This window comes from Trematomus bernacchii, unplaced genomic scaffold (assembly GCF_902827165.1).
Source record: "Trematomus bernacchii unplaced genomic scaffold, fTreBer1.1, whole genome shotgun sequence".
NCBI lineage: Eukaryota > Metazoa > Chordata > Actinopteri > Perciformes > Nototheniidae > Trematomus > Trematomus bernacchii.
Window position 1 is genome coordinate 13763948 of NW_022988043.1, and position 25573 is coordinate 13789520.

At 39.4% G+C, this 25573-nt stretch overlaps 1 protein-coding gene across 1 annotated transcript; it reads right to left on the minus strand.

The window, feature by feature from the left end:
- Nucleotides 1-10334: 10334 nt before the first annotated feature.
- krt1-c5 (keratin, type 1, gene c5) lies at nucleotides 10335-18912 on the minus strand. The gene is made up of 9 exons (XM_034117507.1): nucleotides 18824-18912; nucleotides 16764-17158; nucleotides 16095-16177; nucleotides 14836-14992; nucleotides 13927-14091; nucleotides 13688-13813; nucleotides 12461-12678; nucleotides 11948-11976; nucleotides 10335-11229 (listed from the first exon to the last, which is right to left on the minus strand). The coding sequence occupies exons 2-9, from the start codon at nucleotides 17148-17150 to the stop codon at nucleotides 11114-11116; spliced, it is 1281 nt and encodes a 426-aa protein (XP_033973398.1). The 5' UTR covers nucleotides 17151-17158; nucleotides 18824-18912; the 3' UTR covers nucleotides 10335-11113.
- Nucleotides 18913-25573: the final 6661 nt, after the last annotated feature.

The window sequence follows — 25573 nt, forward strand, 5'->3', positions numbered from 1 at the left end:
GCTAAGGTTAATTTAAATTGGCTATGCTCAAGTATGTAGACAAGCTAACGTCGAAGTAGTGTATGTGAAATCAACCTCACAATAAGATGTGTGTATATTACAATTATTAATGTCATATTTCAAGATGATTACTTAGATATTACAATATGGTTGGTTGAGCTGGAGTTCATTATTGAGCTTACACGTTAACGTCACAGTCATCTGAAGAACGAACCCAAACGTTGTTGTTTTTATTAATTGCATTACCAAATTGGTATCAAATAAACAGTAACACAACAGCATTGGTAACACAACTTCCAAAGTTACAGTAAAATAAAAAGGACCCTGACTCGGACAATACACAATCCAACATGTTCAACAGAAGAGAATAAGTTATATTGTTTGTACACATGGTTCTTTACATATATATCTGTTTGTTTAAAGTTTCCAGGTGATGCAGACAGGATGGACCAGAGAGTGAGAGACAGAACTGGACTCCTCACAGCAGTGAACTTCAGCACAGGTACAAATACTCTTTTTTCATACTGTACAAAGAATCAAGAAAGATATTGGTTTAAATAAATGAAGTATTGACTTTAATACACTGCTATACATTCCATTAAACAATACTAAATACTAGATCACCTACACATCAGTGAAGTTGAGGGTTTTTTCCATGCAAAGGGTTTCATGTTAACAAGCAATATTACTTTGTCAGCTTTCTAATTTAAGGTATTGAAGGCAAAGCTATTAGTGACAACTGCTATTTATCTCTCAATATTGTCTGTAAAAAACGTGGTAAAAGTTATGATTTCAGTGAGAGAACAGAGCAAGCTTCTACAGTTGCACTAAGTTTTGATAACAGTTAAATATTATTTTGATAATAAAATATATTTCAATGTTGATGAATGTCATACTGTTCATTCATAATCTGATTGTCTTTGTAGCTCACTGTTGAAATAAAATAAAACATTACAATTACAAAATAATTATATCTACAGCCCCTAAACACAAGCACACCTCTTTCATAAATAACACACTTGTTCTGCAATAATATGTTTTATGTTTCCTGTAATTTTTGTTAGGAAAGGACATGCCTGAAAGACACGACTCAACATTTTCTCCTTCTCTGAGGGTCAAGAAGAACATCCAAGAGGAAAATTAAAAGCTGATGTTATGAGATTTTAAGACCAGTACAGGACATTCACTAAGAAACTACTTTTATTGTGAAGTCAGCTGATCGAATGCACCTATTTCCACATCTACACTCCATCAGCTGATTAATTCTATTTGCCTCACTTTATGAGCTTCACAACCTGTACCTTGTACCGCAGAGTTTGCAACGTCACAAATAAATGGGGCCAATCTTCAGTCAGATGTGAATGTGTAATCTAACATTTTCAGTAAGAATAATGGACAAAAGGAGTGCAAATACAAATTCAATGCATTGAAATCTGAACCAAAAGTTAATCAAACATGTTTTAAATAAAAAAGCACATATGGACAGAAGGTGTAAACCTATTAAATGTATAAGTAAACACATTTAGTCAAATAAAGTGACAGACAAGGCCTGTGCAGTTGGTATCAGCTATGCCCAGCATGGGCTCTTCCATCAGGCCTGGTCCTCCTCGCAGAGGAAAGACCCTCAGTCCTCTCCAAACCAACAGACTGGACGTCCATCACACGGAGGTTTCTCCCTGAAGTCTCTGCAGCTCTCTGGACACCACGCTGTCTCAATCCGTCCACACTGAATATGAGTGGGGGAAAATGAAAATAATAAATGCTTTAGACAATAAGAAATATAAAGTTGACTGTTGAGTTGCTCAGTTTTTTTAGATTGTCAATACTATTACTGTATAACTAATATCTCAGGTTAAGAGGCACCTTCAAAAAAAGATTGTTCTTTAAATACATTTTGTCTTTTGAATTGTTTGTCTAAAGTCAAGGATCTAGAACTGGTACTTATAGTTTTAATGATACAGTCTGGTTATAATGCTGTTTGGAGGAGGCCTCACAGGTAAGAGCACTAACTAGCTACCATCACATGTACTGTACCTTAGTTTGACTTAAATGTATTAAACGTATAATTAAGTGATAGCAAAATATAAATAACTAATGTCATGCAAACATATTAATATTTGCTTGATTCCAGTGTTGCATTTAGCACATTGCATTTACAAACGTTAAGGGATTTTAAGATTCTGAAGTATTATGCTAAAAACTCAATAACTTAGATTATTATTTATAGTTTTGCTCAATAGTTTCATGTCCGCTTACCTTAGAAACGTAAAATGTGACGGCAGTGTGCAGATGGGGAAGCATGTTAGCTTAGCTTCTTAGCTTGAGCTAGCTCTGTTACTTCCTAGCTGGAGGCAGAAGGTCCCGCCTCGGCTCCGCCTCTTTGCCCTTATTTGGAGCAGGCGGGAGTTAGGCCCCGGCTCCACGAGGACGAAAACGGGTTGAATCCGCATATTTCTCATGCGTATAGCCCTCTAAGCTCGACGACGCCGTAAGGGAAACGTAGAAACAGACCCCGCAAACGACAACGGGTCCAAAGGTGGATAGATCTGGGAACGGAGCGCTCTGGGGGGTCCAACGGGGCCGTGGAGTCGCCTATACGGTCATTCGTTTTCATAGCCCCGCCTCTCCCCGCCTCTCCCCCGCAGGGTTGCTATCGTGCTCCAGTCGCTACTGACCATGCTACAGTTCTTTGTGCAACATCTACAGGAGCTCCTCCTTGAATTCAGATTATTTATCTTTATCTCGATATGGACATAAACGCGAGTGAAGTCTAATCTGACAGGACGGAGACACGCAGCTCCTGCCGCTGTGATGCAGCGGGAGCAAAACACACACTTCAAGTCAGATCATCACCCTTAGCTATTTTAATTACCTCTCAAACTAAACTAGTTATAAATATGTTCATTTTTACTGTCGGGTCACTCATTACAGGATCAGCTGCTGCATGAGACAGACACTGACGCTGTCAGAAGAGAGGAAAAAGAGACAGGCTCCGTGTATTTGATGATTATATATCAGTATATCGTCGTTATTCATTTGTTTTAAAGCTCAATAAATAACAATGAAGACCTTTCACCGGCACTTTTATAATTTTGTCCGGAAGATTTAAACTTTAACACACGCTGACCGGCGAAAAACTCTGCCCGGTTCTGTCGGCCCCCACCGCGGAGAATACACAGAAGTGCAGCCATGACAACCATTCTTCTTCGCTGCTTTTGTGGAGGAAGTTGCTGCTTTTGTGGAGGAAGTTACAGCGCCACATACAGGTTCGGCATATGTACTGCAGCTTTTCCAGCGTTTGGATGTAAACGGAGCCGTCTCGTGGAGCTTGACACAATCCGGTGTATATTGCGTGGGGACGGAAGGTTTTTTGCGGTTGCATTTGCGTTACTCCGATGCGTTTTGCCGTATTTGTCCTCGTGGAGCCGGGGCCTTAGACTCAGACGTCACTGTCGAGCCGTTAGTGGCCGACTCCGCCTACTTAGGGAGAAGGGTCTAGCTGCGGCCGCGGCCAGTACACGACACTACACGACACGCCCACTACACGACACGCCCACCTGACACAACACTACGGTGGCTGAGAGACATTACCATACATGGCAGATTAAAAGCGAATTGACGACACTGACGCTGATGCAAGGATATTTAAAGAGACATGAGGTTCAGAGAACAGACAAACAATATGGCGCACCGAGTACAGGTAATTAACGTATTGTGGTTTTAGATATAATTACATACTATTTAGGTTCTCGTTTGTTTGTCGATGTGGCTGTTTAGCGCAGTGTAATTGTGTTTATTTAGCTAATTTGTATTTTAAATATTAAATGTAAAGGAATGGAATACATATAAATATATATATATATCTTAGCTCTTAGCTTGACATGCTCGACGTTCAGTTAGCATATATGCTAACTGAACATGCTCGTTCAGTTAGCATGTCAAGCTAAGAGCTAAGATATATGTATATATTTTAGCTTGACAGATGGAACAATGCATGTACTCGCATTTTTACAAGAATCTGATTTTAAATATTCATTGAAGGTGTCTTTCACATTTGAATGTTTTAAAAAAAAAACATGTATTAGCTGCTATACTGACATGCACATATGTATAATTATATTATTATTTTAAGTGTGGTTTAAAGTTAAATGATATATAGTTATTGGGTAGAGCCAAGTAACCCAGGTGGATGCAATCAGGCCTCTGTTTTTAGATGGGGTTTGTGGCCATGCTGTAGGCCTGACATTTAAACCATAGACCGTATATATAAAGATTTAAACTAGCTGAAGGGCTTTCTGTTCGAACCACAGTGACATCTAGAGGTTGTTTTGTGCATAACATGTCAACCAAAAAGGTAGAGCTGGCTGAATCAGATGGAGTTAAACTTTTTTTTTTTCAACAAGATATCAAGACACAAAATGTGCTCTACCAAATGGTGGCGCTGGCAGTTAAAGGGTTACCTTCTGAAAGTGAGGAAGTATGACCAGCTTTGTCCCATAGGATTATACAGGCCAGTCCATTGCTGCTTGTTTAAGGAGTTAACTATTTCCAATATTAAAGTCACTGAAATTGTATTCTATTTTATTCACCTATAGACAAACAACACAACACTCCGTGATGGAGCACGCCCAGAGCTCAACAAATTGGACTCGGACACAATGAAACACTGGCTTGCTTGTATCAAATCAATACAATTCCCACATGCCCTACCCCGGAACCTGCGGTCTTCAGACTCTGGCCCCCCGCACCAACCTGCGATCCTTCGGGGACAGAGCCTTCAGTATGGCAGCCCCCACTCTCTGGAACGCTCTCCGTGCGGAGATCTGCAACATCCCCACGCTTGACGCCTTCAAAAGGGCCCTCAAGTCTGCCAAGGTCTTTGGCCCCAAATCTATTTGTGTTGTCTGTCTAACTGTTCGTCTAACTGCCTTTTGTTATGTTTGTTTCTACTCCTGTTCTTTTTAAAGCGACCTTGGGTCTCATGAAAGGCGCTATATAAATCCAAGTTATTATTAATACATCATTGGAACGGTAAGAATCTCAGCTACAACACTGACTAAAGCCTTCCCATCTCCAGTATGCCTACATGACAAGCATTTTTATAATATACAGTAAACATATCTTTGACTTATTAGAGAAGAGACAATCATCAAGCCAGATACCAAGGTATTTACAACAGGCAACCACTTCAATTACTTTTCCTTTATGTTATTGTTATTTGGTTTTTATTAGTGCTTTTGTCGTTTTGAAGGAAATTAAAATACTGTATTGAGTTGGTTTCTTCTGTTTTGGAAGCCTTGTATATCTTTTTGGTCTTGTTAGAAATACCCCATGGTAAAACAGTGTTCTAGCAGCAGTTAAAGAAGCTTAGTTTGCTGTCTTAGACTGCCAGTTGTATTAAGATGGTTTGTTCACAATTTACACATAAAACCTAAATGTTCATCTGTTTATTGTTCTTCTTCCTTTATATTCAAAGCATGTTGATTGTCTATTGGCTATATCTTGACATTATGTTAATTTGATCATACTTGTTATACATTTATTTTAATTTATGCGATTCCTTCAAAGGTTTTGTAATAGACCCCTAGTACTTTTAATTTATAAAGTAATAATAATACATGTGAATGATTGAGCTCATTAGTGGCCTGACTGGCCCTCCTAATTTGTTCCTTAATGACCCCATGATGTGATAATGTATATCTTAAAACCTTTAACAACTATATTTAGATGTTCACAAATATCTACATTTATGTATAAAATACATGTGTAGCAGTTAGACAAACATAATCAATAGATCATCTCATTAATACCTATTTTATATATTAAAAAAAAGTTGACTAAACCACCGTTTGTTGACAAAATGATTTGGGTTGAAAGTTATACTGTTGTGTCTCAAACGGATAGACTAGGTTATTAATTTATTTGCCTAATAGTTGCTTAAAATGCTACAATAACATTTGCAATTCGTTTTTAATCTGCCATGTACGATCTCAATAATAAGTGTCGTCAATTCGCTTTTAATCTGCCATGTACGGTAATGTCTCTCAGCCACCGTAGTGTCGTGTCAGGTGGGCGTGTCGTGTAGTGGGCGTGTCGTGTAGTGTCGTGTACTGTCCGTGGCCGCAGCTAGACCATATTGTACTAAGGGCTTCTCGGCAACTCTGCAGAATCCTATGGGTGACGTCACGGACCCTACGTCCATTTCAGCGACGTGCAGTCAGTGGAGGCAGGGGAGGCAGGGGAGGCAGAGCCTCACTTGTCATACTCCAATGTAACGGAAAAACAATTAAAGAAAAACTAAATAATAATAATAATAAAATGTCTCCACTGATCTTGTGTAAATGTGATTTCTGTATGATTCCAATCGCATTTTATAGTCAAAATCAGCAAATTTGCCGAGCTCCGCTACGGGAGCGATGAGAAGTGAGGCAAGCACGAGCACTGCCTCACGTAAGCCCACAGTAACTTGCTGGAGCGCGGGCACTAATTTAGCGGGGCCACTTATTTTGTGAGCGCGCTCAAGCCATTTACTGTGGGGTGACGCATTCTGAGGGGAGGCACCAAGCCCCCAGGAAGTGCGCCGGACTCTGATGAAAATATTCGTGCTGGCCAAACGGCGGTACTACACTTCCTTTTGGTTGCCAGGCCCGGAAACACTTTTTCCCATTGACTTACATGGGGAAAGAGTGGTCTGTAAATCGTTGGATAATTTTTTTTAAACTAAATAAACTACCCAGTATGAACACTTGTATAGCCCTTATTAAAAACATTCGTTCCTCAAGTTGTAAAATGTGCTAATAACGTTATTCTGAGAGTTATTTCCCTCTGCATTATGAACGCGCATCTAACCCACGGGACCGCGCCGCCCGGCACGTTCATGTTACGTGTTCAGCACTACATGAGTTTATCTTTACCCATGGATGCACAATAAGAACGGACCCATATCGCCTTACTGCCAGCCCACGGAGCTGTAATAATGGATATATTGCACATGTTTGCTGTAATTCATCATTTGTAAAATATTATACTACATGGGCTGTATGATTAAATCTTGTACCGTAAATGTTGTATTAAATAAAGTTAATATTACCGACGTAGATTAACGTCCCTGTAGCTTCTTATTGCACTAAGAAGCTTATTGCACTGTGTGTGTATGTGTGTATATATATATATATATATATATATATATATATATATATATATATATATACAGTGCAATAATTATTTCATGCTAAATGAAGCTCTGTTGCTTGGATATCACTAGATCCTGTTACAGCGTAATATAAAAGTACATAACGATTGATGTGTAAATTAGCATAATTACTAGCTAACCGCTAGCTGCTAACTGCAGCCTCGTTAATATCAAATCTATCATAACAAACATTACCATGCTGTCATGAACGTGCGGTGCTGTTACGTGTACGCAAATTGACGTGCTTGATGTGAACGAGCATTTTGGGGGGCATGGTTAAAGTTGCGCATGCGCTATGAGCGCACATACGGGTACTTCTCAGGCATGCCGGGTAATCTGTGACGTTTCGCTCTCTCAAAAGTTGGGCCATTTTATCATCATGCGCGAATGAGCAACTCTCATAGGAATGAATGAGGCCCCGCCTCCCACGCTGTATCCAGTTCTTATTATACATCCATGGGAGGCACAGATGAGCTCTGCCTCAATTCAGAATGTGTCACCCCACAGAAACTGGCTGGAAAGCGGGCCCTAAGCGCATGCCTGTTACCATCTCACTGTAGGTCACCAATGTGATGTTTGTAGATCCCTTTATTACATTTATCCTCGCCATCCATAGTCTCTAAATAACTTATTTCACGTATATATCATATTTAGGCTCGCTGGTCTTATCATACAACGGCAATGAAACAATTACATGGGGAGGCAGCCATAACCTCTGCCGCACTGAAGGGGGCGCACATGAGCCCACAGGTTCTTGTTGCTACCATTCTACCGCAAACAACAAACAAAACTTTTGAAACTACAGGAAGATACGGAGGACTTTTACAAAACAGTAATAGAGATTGTTGTCCAGAAGGATAGCATGGACTTATATTCATCTTCAAGTCAAGGTAAGACCACAACTGTAATTAAAATGGGATCTTACTTAGAAAGAACAATCCAATATTTAGATTTTGGGTATCCTTTTGTTGATCGGTCTGTTTAAAATTAATCATAGCATCAGACTAAAAAAGCTTTTGAAAATAACAGAATATTTCGATTAAGGTCAAAATAGGCTATAATATTTGTAAATCTGACTGAAAGAGTCAGTGCCTCACCAGCCATGAACCTCACCGCACGTCACTGGTCCATTTATATATACAGTCTATGAGTATAACCGGACGCGAGAGAGAGATCAGAGATCAGATCAGCTGCTGCTGACAGAGAACACGCAGCTCTTCCGGATCACAGCACCACCCGATGTGACGGACCGTTTAGCGGAGCAAAATACACTAAGAGTTCGACCTAACACACTTAGCTAGTTTATCTACTCTGGAACTAGCTAAACTAGTTATAAATATGTGTATTCTTTACTGTTGGGCCACTTATTACAGGTTCAGCGAGCTGCACGAGACTGACCGGCTGTCCGGAGACGAGAGAGAGGAAAAGAGAGCACCCCGTTTATTTTTCCCATTTTATTATCCAGAATTACTGTAAACTTTTGAATAAAGTAGTTAATCTACTATTAGTAGTTTGTTTAAATGCATTAATTATGTTTGTTTTTTTCATTAACATAAAATAAATCTCACGTACCCCCTGCAGTACTCCAACGTACCCCTAGGGGTCCGTGTACCCCCATTTGAGAACCACTGGCGTAGGGCACTGAAGAACGATGCTGTTCATACTTTGTTTGGACCAGCGGGATATTCGGGTACACAACCTGTAAGTATTCATTGTTGTTTGTGTATTTATGATGTTTAAAACAAACAAGGTATCTACCACGACTGTTTAAATGGGTAAACGTTTTTCGGGCTACTAAGTTGGGATCGTGGAGAAATGCTCTCCGCAGACCCATTCTCACAGCGTTATAAACCTTTTTCTTACTCAATATCAAGCCACACTTATTGTTTTTACTTCGGCTGTTAGTGTTTGTGTGTGCTCAGGATGAGTTTAGCTTGTTCTCGCTGTATCGCCGACGCGGAAGCCTGTCTGCTCCTCGCAGCAGATCGCAGCAACGAGCCTCTCAACGTCCCGACCAATCAGAGCACACTGGGCTCACAGGGAGGGGGGGCAGGAGCTCCAACAAGCCGTTTAGGACAGAGAGTGAATACCGGTGAATACACATACTTTACAGAGATGCTGTATGAGAAACCAATGTGGGTTTGGAAAATTGCACAGTATAAATCTATTTTACTGTAGTATACCTCAACAATGGAATTATGATCAGTAGAAATGGCCATGACATGGGACCTTTAAGTATTGATATTTTATTGATATTTCCACTTATTTATAAAAAAAAAAAGCATTTTCTGCTCGTTTAAAACACGTATTTATTGTACAGACCCCATGTATGCACCTGTTTTTGGATTGACATTGCTTTGCAAGGACATTATTTGTTATTTCAATTTCAGTCAACAGATGTCAATATTTTACCCTCAGAGAAGAGAATACATGACAAGAAGACAGATTTGTTTGTATAAAAGGTAATGTCACACATTTCCCCATGTAGGCCTATATTGAAAAGCCAAGATAACAAGATAACTTGAAAAGTAAATTATAAGGATTTCTTAAAGGGCATTTACTTCTTTTCTCCACAGGGAGGCGCTGCTCATCAAACTATCAATAGACATTGTAATGTTGATTCAGAGGATCAACATGTGCAGGACAATCTGCTCATGTCAACTAAAACTTCAACATGGGGTAAAATGATCAAATCACACAGTAACACTTAATCACCTCATTGGAAGATGGATACATCAGTAGTTTTCACTTGCAGCACTGTAGGCATTTGGTTTGGTTGTCTAGTAGTTCTACTTTATTGACATCTGAAATACATTTTCAGAAATGAGTGACTTTTTGCTTCAATATAACTTTAACTCCTGTAAGTTGTATGTACAGGTGTACACAGTGAGAGGCAACACACACACACACACACACACACACACACACACACACACACACACACACACACACACACACACACACACACACACACACACACAAACACACAAAGCCTGTCACTTGAAACTACTGTTTGTAGGTATTTTAGTTTCAGCCTTCTCAGTGCAGAATCACATTTCTCTGTTTCACTGTAATATTATGTTCCTCCAGTATAATCAGCCAACGTTTCTGTCTGAGAGTAAAATGAAAGGGACACTTTTTTGAAAACCCTGTTTTATTGAGACTGTACAGCTGCTTTGGTTTATTTCTTTACATACAACTATACAGTACATTACAATACTCCCTTTCCCTTTTTTTTTTTACAACGAAACTCTCATGCACATAGAGTAGATGTTGTTGCAAGATCAAGACATTTTCTGAAAGCTTCAGCATGTATTAAAGGAAATAGCTAAATATTTTTAGGATAAACTCTTATTTTCTTTCATGGTGAGAGTTAGACCCTCATGTCTGTGCACTACCGACATCCGGCGGCTGGTTGGATTAGCTTAGAATAAAGACTTCTTTACTCTTTGTTTTAGAGTTAAATTGTATGGTTGAAAAAGCCAAGCTAGTTGGTTACCGTTGTTTTCATGCTAAGCTAAGCTAAGGTAAGCGAGGAATAAGAAACCCTCCCACCCCCCTAAAAAAAGTGTTAGGGTTAAAAGCCGTTATAAAAGCTACAATAGTAAGTAGACGTGGTAAACAAAATGTGATGGATGAAATGAGGTTAAGGTTGCATTACTGTAAGTCACAGCAGAAGTTTCAGATAAGATTTGGACATCATTATACAGACTATTTAAACATTTATGAGAATCATTTCATTATAAGTAAGAGTTTCTGCCAACAAGAGATCCACTGTATGTAATGAAATATATCATGATGTTGCAAATCACTTTATTTTATTTTAGGTTGAACTCATTAATCAGTCTATTGTGTGGCCTCAACAAGAATGTTGTTTTGAAATTAGATGAACTTTGGGTTCTCCTCTTGCAACACTTTGGCTTATTTTTTGCGCTCCTCAATCTGCTCCACCTCGCTGGACTCATCCACCACTTTGCCATTGATCATGGTCTGGGTGACGACTTTTACAATCTTCCTGGTCCTTATATCAGGTTCTTCTGTGATATGGAAAACAAATCAGGGTTAATCACATAAGTCCCAAAAAGTACATAAAATGTTGTCAAAAAACTTCTTCTGATGGAACAACACTATAAACGGCTATAAAGCAACAAAGAAAACACATGTCAGTAATCTTACTCAGTGCAAAAAAATACAAAAGGGATGAAATAGAAGAGAGAGAGTCAGCGAGTGTGCTTTGTATTCTTATCAGATCCTGCGGGTGTTGAGCGACCACGCCTAAGTCCACATTTCAAGTGTCCTAAATGGATAGTCTGCATGTAGGAAAGGATCGGAAGCTCCTTTATGCTCCTGCAGGATATTGTCTGCTCTAGTAATATCAAATGGTAACGCGTATTAACGTGCAGACAGTAAATACAATGGTAGGCCATCACAGCAGAAAACACGTCCTGCAGGAGTATCAGATCCCTTCCTAAGTTTTGCAGACTGCATTTAACCAACAGGAAGTATGTCCTCTGGTGTGGTCACTTGACACACACAGGATCTGATAGGGGTGAAAATTAGAAGCTAACAAACCCTTTTCTCTTTGTTATCCTTTGTTATTCATACAACAAGCCAACACTGACAAACAAGCTAGTGTTGTTTTTTTAACAAATAACCTTCAGCAAGATTGTAGACCTTATGAAGAAACAGAAGACTTTATTCAAAATTAGCGAAGAGGTTTTTGTCCTTATGACATAAAAAAAAAACTGAACTTACTTTTAGGAGGTGGAGGTGTTTCTTTTACCCTGTAGGCCGAGGGAAAAAACAACGTCATTCAAAAGATAAAGCAGATATCATGTTAACTAACTATCTGATGCAAGTACGACAATTTAAAGTTCCACATTTTGGGAAATATGCAAATTCTCTCTCTTGCTTTGAGAATAAGTGAATGAGTGCACTTTATATCCCAGCAAACTCCACACAATGTACTCCTCTGTAGCTAAATGCAAACATGGGGAAATGACAATGTTTTTAATTGATTTCCTGGATTATAATCAGTGTTATTTTGTAAGTACTGAAAGAATATGTTTACAGTGCATGTCATATACAACAACGACCCATTGCAGCCTAGGACCTTTTGTCTAACCCCTCCCTCTCACTAATCCCCATTTTGAAACTGTCCTCTGTCAAATTCAGGGGAGCATGCCAAACATGTTTTATCTTTATAGAAATAAACATAGGTACGCTAACTGTGTATTTCTGAGCACTGATCCTGCGACCCTCACTCACGTTTCCTCCCCCTCCAGCAGCCTCCTGTACGTAGCGATCTCCATCTCCAGGTTCTGTTTGATGCGCAGCAGCTGCTCGTACTCGGTCTTGTTGCGTTGCATGTCCAAACGCAGCTGAGACAGCTCGTCCTCCAGCTGGGTCAGCGTGGTCTGAAGACGGTCCATCTCCACTGAGTACTTGTGCCCCGTTTCAGCCAGGTTTCCTTCCAACACACTCACCTGTGAACAGAACAAACAGGGAGTGATCAGTGACAGTAGGTAACACGTCGTACTATAACGTTTTTTATACATTACGAAACACTCACTGAAGCAGACTTTATGTATCATCATATATATTAAATAAGCATCCTTTAGCAGTTTAACATCTATAAATTACATCCATATGTTTGATATAGCTCTATAAAACATACATTAACTCTACTTTTAGCTTTGTTTTGGTCTCCACCACCTCCTAGAATCCTTGGCTTTCTGACCTTTTATAGACCAAACAACTAATGGATTGTTCAAGATAATCAACAGAATAATTGACAATTCAAATCATTGTGTGTTTCACTTGTATTTTAAATCATTTCAAAATGTCCCAATGTCCTATGTTGTAGAAATGCATGGATACATTTAATATAAAAAAAATCAACAGGGCACCTTTATCAGATTGTTATGTTATGTTCACATAAGCGTTATCTGTACTATACACGATGTTCCTCTGTGAAGTCCACTAAAGCGCCACCACTGTCACATAATGGACACTTTTACCACCCAGCATCGCCCCCTCACCAATCAACCACACATACTTGAGACTGTCAGCACCGTAATATCTCTGCATTCAATACTGTGTGCTCACTATAAGGCAAACATCAATGAGCTATATTTGACTCCACTGAACCACGCCATATGATAGTTTGACCTGTGTTAACATGTAACGGAGACACAGACAAAACAGGCTTGTTTGAGTCTACGTCTTGTTGTCACTCTGATTGATTATCGGAGCAAAATGAAATAGCGGTGTACATTGTGCTGCTAAAATCTCTTTGTTGACAAGGAGAAGGCAGCTGTAATCTATGGATAATGTGTGTGCAGAAGAGAAGAGGTGAGGATGGGGCTGAACTCCAAAGAAGTAGAGAAATAGTAGCAAAAGATTTGATTCATTTCTGAAAGAGAGACAACATGGGAAGCGTTCTTCCTGGAAAAATATGTGATTACACTTGTTCGAATGTTATGACTACTTTACCTGCCTCCGAATATTGTCAAGTTCGACCTCCAGAGCTTGCAGGAATCGTCGCCTCTCACTGAGCTCGCTTTGGGCACTACGCAGAGCCTCGTTGCTTTCTTTGACCTCTGACTGCACCGCGTCCAACTGTAGACACACACATAAACAAAAGTGTTATGTACAGTACAGAGGTCTATGATATTGCAAATAAACATGTATTACTACCGGAATAATAAGAATAGATTCATGCAGCGACAGACCTTCCTGATGTACCAAGCCTCGGCCTCATCCTTGTTCTTGCGCGCGATGCCCTCATACTGGACCCTCAGCTCAGCCATGATAGCCCCCAGGTCAGGGCCCTGAGGCGCGTCCACCTCCACGCTCACCTGCTCGTTGGCCAGACGAGACTTCACTGTAATCATCTCCTGTGATCATTTAAAGAAAGGAAAAGAAACATTAGTGTTTAATGTTGCAAAATCTTAGTTACTATTTACTCCCTGGACATCTCTTAGGCTGCACTATCTAACTTCAGTGCCTTAACTTAAGTAAAAGTAGTAATACCACTTTATATTACGAGCAAAATGTACTTAGTTTTATGGAAAAAAAGTCATTTGAAATGGTTTATTTTGTTATTGTTTAAATAATCTAGTCCTACAAACCTTATTTTATTAAAACTATTGAAAGAAAATTGTATGTAACTATTGAAAAAAAATTGTCTAAAAAGGAATTAATGTCAATTTAGATAAAAAAACTCTTGTTCTCAGTCAAGTGTTCAGTCTACATCCTGTATACCACACCTTGCCGTCTACACACACCCGACATGTGGCTGGATGGGCTCTAGTGCTCCTGTTTTGTGTACACAGGTGTTGTCTCGAAGCACTATGGTACCAAAGAAAAAGGGTGTGTCCGTACAGGATAATCTTTCAGATACTGGATACTGTTAAACCCTGGGCTACTTTGTTGCTGATATGAAACTGGAATGTGTTACAGCTCTGTGGTTTTAGATTATATTAATCATTTTGAGAGGCTTTCATTTATCTTTTGAGATGCTTTAAAGACATCCGACATTTGTACAAGACGACTCTTGACAACTTGTAAGGTGATTATCTTGATAAGTAAACACTCATTGATCATGTCTGACAGGACCTTCACCTCGGCGGGGATCTCACCTCGTCGTGATTCTTCTTGAGGAAGTAGAGCTCCTCCTTCAGGCTGTCCAGGTCTCCTCTCAGCGTGGCGATCATCTGGTCGTGGTCTGACTTAGCTCTCTTCAGAGCCTGACAGTCCCTCTCTACCGACTGGCAGAGTGTGGCCTCCGCTTCCCATCTGCACCACAAACACAGTGAAGGAAAGGAGCCATTCATGTATTTTTATTACATGACTCATTATAAAACTTAACCCAAGCAAAGACAGCTGCTGGAAGTGAATTTGTCTGCTGCATTCCTGTGGTGCATCAACAAATATCTGTTTCCTTTTATGTTATTGTTCGGTGTTAAAATTCATTCTTGACTTTGGGAAGTGTAATTTGGCAAAAGTCATCTAAAATCAAAGTCCTTACTTACTAGATTCCCCCAACTGGCTTTTAATCATGTCACATAGCCTTCAATGAGCTGAAGAAGATTGTGTGGTGCTCAGAAAAAAGCTAAAAAGTCGACTTTGATATAAGAGTATTTTGTCAAATGATAATATAAATCGTATGGTTATTTTTCATTGTTTTATATGTATTTATATATATTTTTCTTGTGTAACACAAAACGATGATATATATCACTTCATGCTGCCATCTTTTTTGGATTAAAAATAGACTTGCAAATCAAATGTGAATATAAGAGGATTCTTAGATCCAAATGTGCCGGAAAAAACGTTTTAAATGTTTCTCTCAAAAGACAGAGTGCGTTTTTGGAGTAAAACTATTTGGAACATTCCTTTGAGACATGGAAGTCACAAACTGGAGGTAATGCAACACGTGCAAACAATTGATGAGACTTCTCATGAAATCATCCCAGAGTGGATACACACAAGTGAAAATACCATACAAATATCTGCATGGAAGGTAAACATGCTCTTTGCTGCTAAGGCCATCCATCACTGCCAATTCATGTATCGCTCCTGCACATCAGGTCACACAAAATACCATCAACACATTGTGAAAAGCATCAGCAGTGTATCCTGACTCCCCCATCTTTCCTTCAGCTTCACTCTGCCAGCTCTGGACTTCAGAAGCCACGCTGTCTCTCTGACCTGCACGATCCATCACACCCTGTGCTCCTGGATGGAGATCTATGCACATGCCTCAGCAGCGTGGGAATGAAGCTCTTATTTCGCCGCCTTACTTAAAGATCATTTATTCACATGGCTTTGCAGTCTGGCGCTTCTATGTTAACAACTCACAGGCAGGTAAAGAAAGGAAGCTCTGTGTGACACTCACTTGACTCTGAAGTCATCAGCCGCCAGCCGGGCATTATCAATCTCCAGCATGATGCGGGCGTTCTCCAGCGTCTTCTTCCTCACCTGAGCAGGACATGAGTGGATGGTTCAGGAAGATCTGGCATAACTAGAAATGATTCTAATAATGTTTGTGCGCTGTTTTATTTATTGTGCAATCATAAATGGTCTTAACATCCAGATCTCTCTGCCTGCAGATGAAAATAGTTGAACTGATAAATAAAAGGTTGTATCTCATTATTGCCTTCAAACAAACACTTCAAGGGTAACTTTGACTACTACACATGACTACAAATTGTTAGTATTTTGAGTGTGTAAGTATGCCCAAATGTAATATTACTTTCTTGAGGGTTAATGTCAACTTGAAGGAGTGTTCATTTTCAATCAACCTAAAATTAGAGAGTAATATCTCTGCTTAATCAAATAACCCTAAACATATTCCTTGCTTTTGATTTTATATGGTGCATTTACCTAAGCTGGGAGGTTATCTTGAGCCAAGTCTCTCAATAATGCCAACATTTACACATCAAATTATAAAAACATATTTACAAATCCTCATATATGTAAATGTCATATCAATCACCGGGGTGCAATGAAATGCTGCTACAGAGAAATTCTCTGTTTTGGGAGAATATGATCTACAATGACTGACCTCCTGCCCGATAGCATGTGCCTGGGCCATCATCCCGTCGATGTCGTGCCCTTTGGGGGTCCTCTCCAGCATGAGCTGCTTGATCTTGACCTCCAGCTCGGAGTTGGACCTCTCCAGAGAGCGCACCTTCTCCAGGTAGTTGGCCAGCCGGTCGTTCAGGCCTATCATGGTCTCCTTCTCACTGGCTGCGGCACAGAGGCCGTTGAAGGACAGACTGGAGCCCAGCATGTTGAGGCCGTTGCCCATTGAAACGGAGCGGGACAGAGACAGCGTGGCGGAGGACACGGCAGGCTTGGAGCGGATGCTGCGACCGCTGTCCCTCTGGGACATGCTGGAGAAGGAGGGCTGACGCACGGAGTAACTGCGCACAGAGAGGGTGGAGGCCATGGTGTCCACTGCAGCAGATAAGTTAATAAGTGCTCTTATGGTGAAGCTACTTCACTATACAGTGTATGGTTAACAAAATCACTTCACCCATTAGTGGCCTGCTGTTATTCTACAATACTTTTTTTGAGGAAATATGCTTTTGAAGTATTTTGTCTTTTGTAGAAATATTCCATCAGTGTACTTTTATACAGAGTAGTGCTACAAGACATGTATTTCTAAATCATTGGTTATCCTTAAAAAAAAGATATTACAAAAAAGCATTTGAATAATCTTGTGGAATTTTTCTATACGAAAACACTTAATTCCTCCATTGTTATACAGTAAAGTGCTATCAGAATCCCCCATATATTAACAACAATAAGATTTGGTGAATATTTCTTGTATCAAATATTCAATAACTTCACTGTTCTGCCTAACTCCCAGCTTTATCGTTTCTTAGGTTTCTCTTAACAGACTCCCCTTTTTTCCCTTTAAATAACCCTAATTTATTGATTTGTATACATTGTTCTCACCATGTACCATGTTGCATTTAAATTGGATTTAGGAAATAAAGAAATTGCAATTTCTTAGCATGTAAAATGTAAATATGATCCTATGTTAACAGGTAAGATACATAAAGATAATATTAATATATATAAATAATTCGGTTTGGTTTGAGCCGGCTTGATGCTGCTTAACTTAAATCAATTCATTTAATTTTTAAGTATTCCAGTCAGGCTTACTCTTTGCTTTGCTACAAGATGTTCTTTGACTTCCACTGACAAGTCTCACTCAGCACACGTGAGTGAAATTACAAGTTACATGCTAATTTAATAAAGCATCAGGTATTCCCAGGCAGTCTTCTATCCAAGCTCTGACCCAGATCAAGCCTGCTTAGCTTCTGAGACGGGGCAATATCAGGGGGGTTCAGTTTGGTTAGAAGCACTAAGTCAGCATTCACAAATTCTATTTAAAAATGGTACAGCTGCAGATAGAGGAGTAAGTCGTTTGGTTTAGAGAAAGGCGCGCACAGGCTTGTTTTGATAACCACAAGTTGTCTACCTTACTCTGGTTGTTGATAGACATTGTTTTTTAAGAACAATTTGTATATGAGTTATTGATTCCTGACCTTAGAAAATAGCAGTCATAATTGCACAGGAAAGGTCAAGAATGAACTTTCAATCAACCCTTTAACACATTTTAAAATGTATTTTAAAGGATTCTTAATGGGGTTTTTTAGATCTTGGTTTCACGTCTCGCTATAGTAATTTTGCATCAGTCTGTACTCATGCATCTGTCTGTAGTCAATGGATGCCTCTTTGCTGGCATTGGCTTGACTTTCCAAGAAGAAACATCAACAGTCATTTCAGAGAGAGGCTTGTAGGCTGGCTCAGTAATCCAATCGTCTCTCAGGACAGCTACTTAATGGAACTTTTGAATTAACTTGACAATGGTAAAACAAAAAGTGCTCGATACTAAACAGGTTTTCATTTCATGTGACTTTTTAAGTGCACAAAGTAAAAGAGGTATTTATTGGATTCAAGTAATCCCTCCACCTGAGTCAAAATAGCTGTGAACTTTAATGCTTGTATGCTTCTCCGGAGTAACATTTTAAATCTTAATTGCATATTCAGTGACCTAAAGCCATTATGTTATCAATAAAACAAAGAAGAAAAGGACAACATGATACTTACATTGAGCTAAGTTCTTCAGCAGGACTGTTTGCTACTCGGTCAGATTTCCACCCCGATGCTGGCAGTTTAACAGGTGAGTTTGTATGCAGTGGCTCCACTCTCTTTGTTGGGAGGAGCCACTTCTCGTTTGTCCAACCCAACAGCAACAAAGAGGAGGATGCAACTTGACACCTTGCGAAGGAAATAAGCTGTGATGCACATAAACTAGTCAGTGTTAACTAATAAATGAAGTTAATTGTCCAATCTGTATAATTAAATTAATCAACCCAAAGGGCAAATCCAACAAAATATATTGTATTTAGTCATATGATTGAAACCTTATATTGAGCCATTTGATTGAACCCCTGATAAGCTTAATGTAACGAGTATTTTCATTGGCCCATTGTAACGAGCCAATTGATTGGCCAAATGTATTGAGCTATTTTAATGACCCAATGTAAGGAGCTGTTTCATTGTCCAATTTGATTGTTCCCTATGATTAGCCCACTGAAACAAGCCATTTGATTGGCCCATTTGATAGAGCCATTTGAATGGCCCAATGTATTGAGTCATTTGATGGGCCCATTTTTACTGAAATTGTGGCAAGTCTTTTGATTGGCCCATTGTATCAAGCCATTTCATTGGCCCAGTGTATCGAGCGATTTGATTGGCCCAATGAATTGAACCATTTAATTTACCCATGGCATTGAGACATTTATTAAGCCCACTTGAGCGAGTGATTAGATTGGCTCATTATCCTTTTTGGTCTGAAATAAAAATGAAAAATGTGGATAACTAGCTATAAAAGAGCAATGGTTTGACCTTGAGTTGCCATGTGTTATATGCGCTAAATTCGATCAAACAGACTGACTGTTAGAGCCGTATGGCTTTATATTTATACAGTGAGGTAAACCTTCTCAGGCCTCAAAGTGAGCTGTATGAAACTTGGAGAACAAAGTAGTGTAGCTAACAGGGTTGAAAACAGGCACCCTGCTGGCTCCACAGTGAGCCTATTGAGTGCGGACACAATGCACTGAGCGCGCTGTGAGAAGCCAGCCTCACCTGGGGACAGCCCAGCGGGAGTAAACAGGAACAATAGAGGGACAGAACAAAAAGAAAGTGAAGACCCCTGAGAAATTCAGGGCGTAGGTCCAGCTGAGCTGGAAACCTGATTTATATTCACACACAAATACACAGACTGAAGCAACATTTTTTGTACACTTAATACGTCTCACCCGTCTCTCTGTGCGCTCTTGCTGTCATCCCCTGTTACTGTATTGTTAAATTCCTCAGCAAGCATTATTCTCTGTGTAGGATCAGATCTCACATGTGACACTGACCTGGTTTACTGCCTTCAGCCAACTCCACACACCAATACCACACACACACACACACACACACACACACACACACACACATACACACACACACACACACACACACACACACCCACACACACACACACACACACACACACACACACACACACACACACACACGCACACACACACACACACACACACACACACACACACACACACACACACACACACACACACACACACACACACATTCAGAACTGGAAACTGACGACAATAATCTTCAATGTCTTAAGATTTGTTTCACATGATCAAACCTAAATAATTCAAACAAAGTCCCAACAGAAAAGAAGAAATGTCCTGTCTTCTAAAAACTCATGTTAATTGCTAGATTATTGTGCTGGATTGCATATCATCTAATACATACTGGAGGCTACACATCATTACATATATCAGAAACATATATCCTTTTTCAAATAGTGTATATCATCATCACATATTTGTAAAGCCTACCAAGTGTAAAATACAACATGTAGCTCCAATGTTTAACGACAGTATATTAGGATGCAGCGTGGATATACTGCTACCTTGTGGGTAAAAAACACACTACACTTTGTGCAAATGCTGACATGCCAAGAATGTTAGCATTTTGTCTTTTTTTATGATACAAAGTAAAATGTGCATATTGGGCATTTACAGTAAGATTAATAATATACTTAATGTGGAATAGACTCACTCCTTGATCCTTATCCATACTACAGAGTTAGGCGACAATATAATAATAAACAGGCTTTGTGAGATATAGGCTAACACAGATAATTGCATTGGTTTCATTTCCCTTTTTTTTCTGCTTAACAATTTCATACCTGTCCTTGAGAACCTTATGATGGTTAGAGTTATTTTGTATCAGTACAGGACATTATGATTATGAAGGTGTCTTTTTCTAGATTTGTCAATGGACAAAATTAGTAAGTTCTAGTACAACAAGAAGAGTTATTTACATTTAGTGTCGAAAATAAACAGAGGTCGACTATTGTACCTATAGATTATGCTCCTGCTCCACTACATTCATTTGATATCTTCAGATCAAAAATATTTGTATTGCGTTTCGACAATGCGTATCCAGTGTTTGTCATTTAGAAATGGAAAGCAACATATATGCATACAAATGAGACAGTGGTTTGTACTGATTGTGTGTACAAAGAGAAAAATAAATAACGAATAACACAAACAAACAATTACAACAGCTAGAGTAATCCCCTACATTCACTGCCAGTGAGCCTCATACACACGAATACTCACCAGAAATATTGTTAAATGGATACATATGCATGTACATATACATGCAACATACACAGATACACATACATATCTACTGCATACATACCTATACTGCAAATAAGCCATACCAATAGCAGATCGTTTTACAGACTGCGGAATGCATTTGAAAAAGGTTTCATTTGATATCTTAACTAACAAATTCTAAAAAATAAATAATGATGTAAACTGGGTGAGACTTACAACCCCCCTGGCATTAAGCCCCACCTTGTAACATTAAAACATGCATTAATGTCTGCAATGAATTCATATAGCTTAAGGTATTTTGATGTTTATAAAAAAGGTTTTGAATCCAAGACTTTTGACTTGTAACTTAGTTTTGTGGGTATCTAATTACTTATATATTCTTTTTTAGCTAAACAATATTGAAAAGCATCTCTTTTCAGAAGGCTTGACTTCCACTGTGAACATCTGAGAATTGACACATTGTGTAAACTCAATGGTGAGTAATTCCTACAATCCCCATCTTTCAGTGTGCTTTAGCGCCACCATCTGTTTGTAACATGTAGCAAACATGCGTCAGGAGAGTGATTTAAAACCTGCCCCAGCTTCTTATTAAATCAAACTGTAGTGCTGTGATAGTTCAATAGTCGCCCCCCCCCCCCCCCCCCCCAAATACACACATTCTGGGAACCTGCTGTGGAGACCCGTGTTTATTTTTGCATAGTGCACGGTTGGCTGTCAGCCTGGGTGAAGTGAATCATCTGTTTCAGCCATTTCCTAGCGTTTTGAAAACCTTCTCTCTGCTCTCGTGCGCTACTGTACGAGTCAAGAGAAAGTTTCCTTGTTTATTTCTCAGAATTTCTAAAGCACAGAATGTACCGACGCACAGTTGAGAGTAAATGAATTCATTTTGTCTTGTTTTGGGTTTGTTTGGAAACTTGATACTTTTATAGCCAGGGTTTAATTGTAGGCCTGTGAAATAACCACATTGAAACAAAACACCCTGAGCCACAAAGTAAATTCATTGTGGTACTGCTTGCATAAAGAAAGGACATTTCACCTAAAAATGTTGGCCTATGTAGTGTTAACCCTTCCTCTGGTGTTTGTTGACGTGGTTCTGCTCTGAAGCCTCAGATTGTCTAGTTTATAGCAGCAAATGTAGTCACTCTTTTGTCTAAATGGAGCACACATTGCTAGTTTTTCTCGAGTGTCACAGCTGATGGATGACATTACATTTAAATGCAATGTTCTAAGTGATTCCAGAAATAAGCAGCTGTTATTTGAAGAAAACAATATAACATTTATATTGTTGAGAAGAAACCAGAATAGAAGCAAAATTCCAGTCATCTTTAAAACGAATTCAAAATTGAATGTAACATTACCCTACTGATACATGCCTTGAGGTTTTTTCTTATTTTTTCTCCCAATTGTTGATTTTCTGGCTTGATTTTTATTAAAAGGAACTGAAGGCCCTCTCTACTTTCCCTTAAAAGCTTACTTTATAAGGAGAAATTAAAATGCAAAGTTGTGTATTATCTGCATGCATATTTGTTTCCTTTCCCAAGATTATTTAACTCCTAAAATAGGCAAACAGTATGAAGAAAGCCATGCTGTATATATATTTACCTCGACATAGTCAGCTTGGTGATACAGTTAGATATCTTTATTCATATCATGATGAATATTCTGAAAATGTATTACGCAAATTATTTTTAGTATATCATTGAAACTGAGACTTTTTCGTGCTCAGCAGCATTCAGATCGTTTGCATGCCATCATCATATCCTCAAGTGAGGTGGAGGAGAGAGGGGGATGAGAAGACCATGCCAGCATATGGCAGAGTCTGAAGTAAACTTGAGGAGGATGAGGAGGAGGATGCTGATGAAGATGGCTCACATTGCAATCTTTCACAGAGGTTTTGTTGACTGTTGTGCAGGGGAGAGCTCATCAGCGTGAAGGAGAGAAATGTGAATGTGCAGAGACAAGGGGCACTGCAGTGTATCTGCTCATTAGGTGGGAGACGCTGTAATTCAGAGAGCGAGCAGCTCTGCAATCAGGGGTCTATTCATTAGCATGGGGGGCCCGCTTTCATCTGCAACCACTTGAAGCTGTCAATCAACGAGGCGGACGCATGACATGATGACAAAACGGGGCGGCTTAAACGCTCAGGGATGCTTGTGCATGGAGAGAAGACATGCTTAAATGCTGCCTGTGTGCTTGTATCTAAGGGGGACTTTAATGGGGAAGAAATGTGCGTTTTTACAGTGTAGTGCTGGCAGGTGGCCCAAACTGTGTCAGCCTGATAATCATCTCTCCGCTCAGCGTATATACAGCTTTTGTTCTTAGATTTCTCTAAGAGAAGATTGAATTGATTGGAAGTGATTGATTGGAGGAAAAAAAGTTTGGTTTAAAGTTTAGGAAAGATTGAGAGTCCTCTTACGTTAGAGTGATGCTCTCTTTCCTAACGACTTCCATGCAAAGAAACACATACAAAATGATACATGCAGACACACACCTGGTCCAGTGTGAGTATCTTAAATTAAATCTCCCAGGGGTATAAGGGAACCATTGTGTGCATGTTTTTATCTCCTGTAGTTCTGCTGTGACTGTGAAGGCATCGCTGGGTCAAACAGTCATGTTTCCTCCTTCACAAGCAACAGGAGAAACACTGCTGTCACTTGAAACTGTAATAATGCAGATGTGATCTGTCTGAGTTTTTGGTTCCTGCAGTTCCTCAGAGACAATGTTTTCAAAACTAATCAAAATGTAACGTGATCTTCATGAATGATGCTTTAAATGATGTTCTTGGCCAGGTATCATAACCTAAATAATAACAACAAAAGCAACTTTTCTGCCAAGCTAATGGTAAGCCAATTCATTTCATGACTGTATCAGCAGCCAGCAGATGGGGATTTACAGATCACAAGCGAAACCTATTGCAAGGTTTGATCATTGGAGAAACATTTATAAATAATCTGTAGGGCAGAGGCACAACAATGTGTTTCTGGGGTGATTTAAACAGTAGCACAATAACAATATGTGCACACTGCCGAAGGAAAGTTGTACCCATCTCAGGAATGACACTTTTCACTTTTATGTAGCATCAGAAGACAGGGTCAATATATGTATTATGTCTGTACATTATATATGAAGCTCGAGTCAGAAGCCTGTTAGATAGATTTGTGAGCTTTAGAGTCGGTGGGTTGCAGATTTGTCCATTGTGCCTTTGGCCAGAGCCAGGTTAGCTTTTTCCCCCTGATTTGTGTTTTTGCTAAATTGAGGATGAGCCAGATATTGATCCTTGACAGATTAAGAAAACAACTGATGATGGTGTGTCAGATTTGTATAAACATAAACACACAAAATACATAAATGATGAGTTTAGTTTTTTTTAAGCAATAGCTCAACATGTTGAAATTACACTTGTATGCTTGCTAAGGTAAGATCAATAGGCCATAGCCACAACTTCACTTAGAGATCCGGTATCAATGCCGGTTAAGGGTTGCTCTCAGGATTTAAACACTGGAAGTGCACGGGGGTGTGCCACTCTTGAATTGACATTAGTGGTAAAAAGAAAAGGGGGAATTGATCCAGTTTAAAAATCCAGATGTAATGATATCCTTTTAACTTAAAGTGTCCCATTCATTCTTCACGTCGCAGCCACTTAAGTGCTGTCAATCAATGTAACAACTGTAGATAATCTGTGTTAAAAGGCCCGTGAAAGCCAACGAGCTGCCCGATCAATGGCCACGCTTTCACTATATGATTGATCACATTTCCATCACAAGTACAGCATGTAAATTGGAGATTATGTGCAGGTTCGTCGCAGGATATTGCACTTAATTATAGGTTACTGAAGGTGCTTGGCCCCTGACAGGCAACCTTTTGATCTTTGTAGCTTTTAGTCTAAAATAGTATGGATATGTAATTGCATATCTGTCTGTGGAAATGTGTGTTTGTCCTGACATTTTCAGCCACCCACGCTCGCAATCACGCACGCACTGCATGAGTAAATGTATCCTCAATTATTCATTTCCTTACAGCTCGGATACACCTTTTATTAAACTGTGGCAGTATTTACAATGTACAATCACTGAATTATTCCATTTCAAGACACATTTAAAAAGTGCTTTTTAAAAAAAGGTTTTGTTCTGAATAAATAAGAGTTTTT

Coding starts and splice junctions, on each gene's coding strand:
- krt1-c5 (XM_034117507.1), bottom strand. CDS start 17,150: ATGGCCTCCACCCTCTCTGTGCGCAGTTACTCCGTGCGTCAGCCCTCC. Junction 14,993..16,094: donor GCTGATGACTTCAGAGTCAA/GTGAGTGTCACA, acceptor TTTGTGGTGCAG/ATGGGAAGCGGAGGCCACAC. Junction 11,230..11,947: donor AACACCTCCACCTCCTAAAA/GTAAGTTCAGTT, acceptor TCCATATCACAG/AAGAACCTGATATAAGGACC.